This window comes from Eretmochelys imbricata, chromosome 21 (genome assembly GCF_965152235.1).
Source record: "Eretmochelys imbricata isolate rEreImb1 chromosome 21, rEreImb1.hap1, whole genome shotgun sequence".
NCBI lineage: Eukaryota > Metazoa > Chordata > Testudines > Cheloniidae > Eretmochelys > Eretmochelys imbricata.
The window spans coordinates 11,321,599-11,327,630 of NC_135592.1; the positions used below are offsets into that span (position 1 = coordinate 11,321,599).

General features: G+C 49.8%; 1 protein-coding gene across 1 annotated transcript; it reads right to left on the reverse strand.

Annotated features, from left to right (window-relative positions):
* Positions 1 to 4,611, reverse strand: LOC144278159 (large ribosomal subunit protein uL1). Its single transcript, XM_077839358.1, has 6 exons — positions 4,482 to 4,611; positions 3,311 to 3,385; positions 3,011 to 3,091; positions 2,467 to 2,615; positions 1,775 to 1,947; positions 1 to 199 (listed from the first exon to the last, which is right to left on the reverse strand). The coding sequence occupies exons 1-6, from the start codon at positions 4,484 to 4,486 to the stop codon at positions 29 to 31; spliced, it is 654 nt and encodes a 217-aa protein (XP_077695484.1). The 5' UTR covers positions 4,487 to 4,611; the 3' UTR covers positions 1 to 28.
* Between the last annotated feature and the right edge of the window lie 1,421 nt (positions 4,612 to 6,032).

The window sequence follows — 6,032 nt, forward strand, 5'->3', positions numbered from 1 at the left end:
TAGTCTAGAACCATTTATTACTGCCAGTTTAGTAGAGGCGCTGTGGCTTGCCCATGGTGCTTTTGATGTACAATGCACGCACATTCTGCCAGTTCTTCTTCAGCAAGGACACCAGGAAATTGATGGCCAGGTGAATGTTGTAGACTAGCTCATCCTCCGTCATTTTCACATGGCCAACAGCCACAGCCAGACAGAGCACCTGGCAACATAGAAAGCAGTGTCATTAGACTAAGGATGTAGACTTTGCAGGGAACTGCCTTGACTGGAAAGGAACATGTATTAAACAAGGACAGCAGGATCAAAACTTAGCCAGCAGAGTTAAAGTCTAACTATCGTCCCTTTACAGACCACCCTGCACTAGCTGAAACCTACAGCCACCAAAGACTTTTTGCTGGCAATTAACATTAAGGGCCTGACTGCTCTTTGGAATTTCTCTCTTGGGCTGGGTTTCAGTCCCAATTTTTTATTTATTTATTTTTTAAAGGGATAAATCAAATGTATGTGGTTTAAAATTTCCCCAGTCTTTCTGTGGCCTGTAAATGCTACTGTATACATTCCGACCATTTTAAAAAGCTATGGACCCAGTAAATACAAGATCTGTAAATTCATACATTCTAGAGCTGAATGATGTTTAACAGCTCAAAACCTACTCTTCCAGTTTGCATATCAGTAGCTAGAAGGCTAAAGAGCTCATGTTAAGTTTGACAACTGGCTTCCACACACATTAACATCTCACTGCAAACTTTGTTGAAAATCTGACAACGTACATTGCTGTGGTTTTATCCTCTGTTCGAAGTGCTCTACAAAGACAGTAAATATCATTCCCTATCTGTAAAATTAGGCTAATCTCAGGCATACAGAACCAATAGCACACCAAGGAACAGAACCCAAGTCTAACTCCTAATCAAGGGCCTGATTTATTAACAGTCTCATACACCATGGCTTCCACAAATACTGCCCAGCATTAACCCATGCTGCACAGATTAGCACAACCCCCCATACGAACTGCTTAAATTTTTCATATTGTAAAATACAGAGCTAACATGCTTTTTACCCCAGCCATCGAAACAAATCTTTCTAGTGACCGAATAAAGAACATGCACCCAAGGCCAAGTCCCGATGCCAAGTTTGCTGAGTTGAAGCATATAGCCGAACTACAGACTGAAGAAAAAAGGGCTTATAAAAACCATGACTTAATTTCCTTTCAAACTGTTTTAAAGCAGGTGCCCTGTTAAGGTTGATGAGGAATAGTTCTCTTCAGATAGGCTGGAGCGGATTTAGCAGAGTAGTTAAATGTGTGCTTAAGCCTTAGAACCAGACTTGCTAACTGAATTAATGAGTCAGGTTTACACCATCATGGTACCCAACAGATGACGAATATGCATTTGAATTAGAGCTGCTTTGATCTAAAATATGATTCTGCTCCCTATAGTAACTTTTCTTCAAAGTCAAGACAGGGCAAGACTCTAGAAAGTCAAAATTCTGCACTGTAGCTGCTGTGAAATTCCCTTACACAGCCTCATGCCCGAAGCTTACACTACTACAAAAAGCACTGACTTGTATGGTACAAGCCTGTTCTAATTCCTGGCTAACTGAAACTGAACCACATCCCTGCAGTGTCAGGAGCTTATCACACAGGGCACACATCTCTTCCTTCCTGAGTGTAGAAATCCACATACCCTGGCAGGCAGCCAGTTGCTTCATTAAATCCCACCCCCCACAGGCCACATAACTGACTTCTGAGGTTGGCATTTACTTTTCTTTTTTTTTTTACCTTCTTCATTTGAAATTTGATGGTAGACTTGACCTCGTCAATCTTGGCCACCATGTTCTCATTGTGGGTGAGGAGGGAGGGGAACTTGCCAGCTTTGTTCAGACCCGGACCCAGGATACGAGGAATCTGTTTGATGAGAGACTCTGAAGCCAGGAAGGCGTCATACTTCTTAGCTATGGGGGGGAAAATGTAATGCATGGGTGATTGCCGTTTTATCCTCCTTTTAATTCCGGGTTTGATTTCCTCCTCAACTAACAGCAGTTTGCAAGTTTCTCTAAGAGCAACTAACTAAAGCCTTCACACCCAAGGCTCCTTGTGTATTTACAGAATCTTCAGAGACTTGAACTAAGTCACAAGGCAGGCCAGGCCTACACTAGGGCTTTTGCCAGTATCCGTTAGGAATGTGATTTTATACCAAATGACCTAGTGCAGATGCAGTTATACCACAAAAGAGAAGACCAGACAATATGAGTAGATGCTCAAGCAGACAACCATACTTCAGCTCCAGGTTGCCCTGTCCCTTTAGCCAAGTTGTCCCTAACAAGGCAGCGAGCAGGAGTCTGGCTGCTGGGGGAACTCCCCACTGGTCACATTCAGTATTGCAGGAGTGTTAACTATCTGTGACACCCCTTCCCAGCCAGAGATGTGTTACAGACATACTGGCAGCTCTAGCCCTTCAGAATTCTACTCACCCAGCTTTTTCACCAGCTTCTTGTTCTTGTTGAGTTTCTTCAGAGCCTCGATGTCCATGTGAGGGATTTCAACTGCTTTGGCCTCATCACAGTGTTGCTGGTCCCCCAGCACGCAGACTGAGAATTTGGGGCGTGGGGTGGACTTGAGCCTGTCAGGAAGGGAAGAGGACACCACATACTGTCACTATGCATTGCCAGACCACACACCTTGAGGGGAGTGCACAGAGCCACAGCAAAGAAACCTTACCACAGTCCCCTGCGATTCTTCATCCACCAGCCTCTAATCTGGCTTCTCCAATTGGTCGGTGGGATCAGCACAGGAGCCTCACCACACCTCCCCTCATGTTTTAAGACCCAGGGTAGGGGTCCGTCCAGCCACACCCATGTAGAGATCTGGGGGGTCTGAACTACCCGGGCAGTTCAGCACTGCACCCTCCTGCCATTGCATCAAGCAGTCAATTGCTGCTCACCACACATACATCCAAAGTGCATGGAGGGAGTGGGGTGCAGGCTGAAGGCTGGGTGGGATCAGAAAATGCCGAACCTGACTGTGCCAGAGAAACGCTTGTCCTTCTGCGGATCATAGTTTTTCAGACTGATCTGCAACTCCACAGTTTCCGTAAACCTGAAAAACGGAAAAAGAAACAGGCCAGGTCAGAATTTAAGACCCTAGTAGAACAAGATGAATAGCAAAAGACATGGGGAAAAGCTGCAGTAACATCTAGCAGAGCACAAACACTCTGCCACAAACCCTTCCCCTCACCCTCTCTCTTCACCAGAGACTTCCAGTCATGGAGTTGGCATTTGGGGAAGGGCCCAACCCACAGCAGAACATTGTTCTTACTTGCGTGGTTTCACTTGAGTCCCTTGCAGGACTTCCTTCACGGCTTCATACAAGGTGTCGCGGGAAACTTTGCTGCTGTAGATGTGAAAGGCACAAAGAGCAGGTCAGGCACTTGAAAGGATCAACTGAATGAATCCCTCTGGACAGGTTGCAACTGCGGGTACATTAGCATCTAAAACCACCTTTAATCCCGCCAACCAGGGTAGCTGTTTAGCCCACAGCATTCTTAAACAGCATTCTGGGGGAACAGAATGAATCATTTCCCTGTAATGAGGTGAACTCAAATACAGCCCTCTGGGGCCAGTGCAGCCCTGATAAAAATGAAATGGACAAGCCCAGGTTCACTGTGCAGGCCCAGAAAAGTACAAAAATAACTGAAGAGCAACCATGGCCAATTGTAAGTGAGATCCACCGACCTTTCAGCGTCACTCTCAGGCCGCTCACAGCAGGGGGACTCCATTTTTAAATGCAATAAAAATGTCTCTTTTCAGCCCATTTCATCCCACAGCCCCGGAGACACTGAAGCCAGAAAAGCAGCCACAGTGACGGGGTCTCCCTCCGAGAGCCTGAACCCCACCATGGAGGGGCCCATTCTAGGCGCAAGAGTATAAAGGGTTTGTAAAATATAGCCGGGTCCACAAAAGAACGAGCGAAGTTCATGGAGGGCAGGGCGATCAACAGCTATGAGCCAAGACGGCCAGGGACTCACCCCCATGCTCCGCGTGTCCCTAAACCTCTGCCCGCCAGGAGCTGGGACTGGACAACAGGGGACCCCCCCCCCGTGCTCTGTTCTCTCCCTCTGCAGCAGCCGGCCCCGCTTGATCCGACCAGCCCAGCCCATGGCCGGCTGGCTCAGCGCGGGGACGCCCCAGCTCTCTGCCCCGGGATCCACCTGTACAGAGCCGCCCCCAGGCTGGCGGGACCAGCGCTGAGCCCGGGCCAGGCCGGCGCAGACGGAACCCAGCCCGCCTGGCCAAGGGGCCCCGCGGCCGGCCGGCCGGGGAGGGAGCAGAGACCCGCCCCTCGCACCCCGGCTCAGCCCCCGTGCGGAGCCAATTCCCCCGGGAGGGCCGCACCGGGGCCCCCCTCTGCCTAATGCGGGAACCGGGTCCGCCGCCGGGGTCATCTGGGGGGCGGATGGCACCGGATTGAGTCTTCCCCCCCCACGCACCTCATCTTGGGACCTGCCGCTCGCCGACTCCGGATCCTCGGGCGCCGCCGGGCGGAAAGAAGGGGGTGGTGCTCAGATCGCGCTATAAATTGGGCATGGTCTCGCGAGACGTGGCGGTGGTCTGGGCGCCATCTTGAGAGAGGCTGACTGTAGGGGCGGGGATAGCCCAGCATTGGGATGGAGTTGGGTGCTGTGGGAGCATAGTACGCTTGTGAGCAGAGAGGGCTTTATTTCCTTTACGTGCAAACCATAGGCTGCCTATTTATTGCACGCTTTTCTGCATCTTTCCTAGGAGCTGGTGCCTGATTTTTGAGCAGATGGGAATGAGCTCCAGTTTACAGGCAGGGGGTTGGCCTGGTTGGGGGGGATTCAACCCCTGAGTCTGTTGTTCTGAGCCTGTAGAGTCTCTGCTGGACTCGAGTGGGCTGGGTGCAGATGCTTTTGCACTAGAAGGTGGTTCTGGAGGTGGGTTAGGACCTCTGGGAAGTCTCCCATGCTTGCTGCTTAACACCAGTTTGTGCCTGGGGGTAAGATTCTTTTGTTCGTTAGGTTGGTAACGTAAGTGTGAAAGTGAAAAGAGCTCAGTCCTACCATGGCCCGGGGTGGGGGGGGGGACTGGCTGCAATCAGTATCTCAATGGCATCTCATGGCTTTTAAGCTCTTATTTTGGTTTCAGATGGAGTTGAGGGTGTTTGGCTCTTTGCAGAATCAGGATAGGGGCATGTGGCCAGATGTGAGTCTTTTGTGGAGCCCTGGGGGTTCTGTACAATTTGCCACAGGTTTGCCTTTTAAACAAATAGTTCCCAAGATTACAATTGGCAGTGGCTTCACCCACAATTAAAGATTCCTATCAAACAAAATCTAACATATAAAGTTGCAATTTAGGGCATGTCTACACTGCAGTAAAAGACGTGTAGCTGGCCCAGGCTTGTGGACTTAGGCTCTGACACCACACAAAGAGGGTGGGTCCTAGATCCTGGGCTCCAGCCCAGGCTCTAACATCTACAATGCAATTTTATAGCCCCACAGCAGCCAGAGCCCTGCAAGCCCATGTCCGCTCACCCTGCTGCCAGTCTTTTAGTTCAGTGTAGACATACCCCTAGAGTCTGTGGCATCAGACCTTGTGGTGAGAAGTACACATTTATGGCTACTGAGGTATTCGCCTTCCTGCCAATCAGTGGGAAGAACAATAAAATGTATGTTCGTTGTCCCCACCTTAATCCCACTGTTAGCTGTATTTTGTCAAATAGTAAGTGCCACTGGATTCAGTAAAAAGAAAAGGAGGACTTGTGGCACCTTAGAGACTAACCAATTTATTTGAGCATGAGCTTTCGTGAGCTACAGCTCACTTCATGTGGTGGCTTGACACTGCCATTGGTAATCAAGTGGGGGTCAGGGGAAGGGGTGACCTCCTTTGATCTGCTGCTGTTTTCAAAGGATGCAATTTTGCCTCCTCCCCTCTGGCAGTCCTGGGTCCCCTCCCTGGAATTAGAGGCCTGCAGCCGTCCCCACCCCAGCTTCACACTGAGTGGTCCTGGGCTGTCTCGAGGG

Coding starts and splice junctions, on each gene's coding strand:
- LOC144278159 (XM_077839358.1), bottom strand. Junction 2,616..3,010: donor CGTTTCTCTGGCACAGTCAG/GTTCGGCATTTT, acceptor CCTTCCTGACAG/GCTCAAGTCCACCCCACGCC. Junction 200..1,774: donor TCAAATTTCAAATGAAGAAG/GTAAAAAAAAAA, acceptor CTATGTTGCCAG/GTGCTCTGTCTGGCTGTGGC.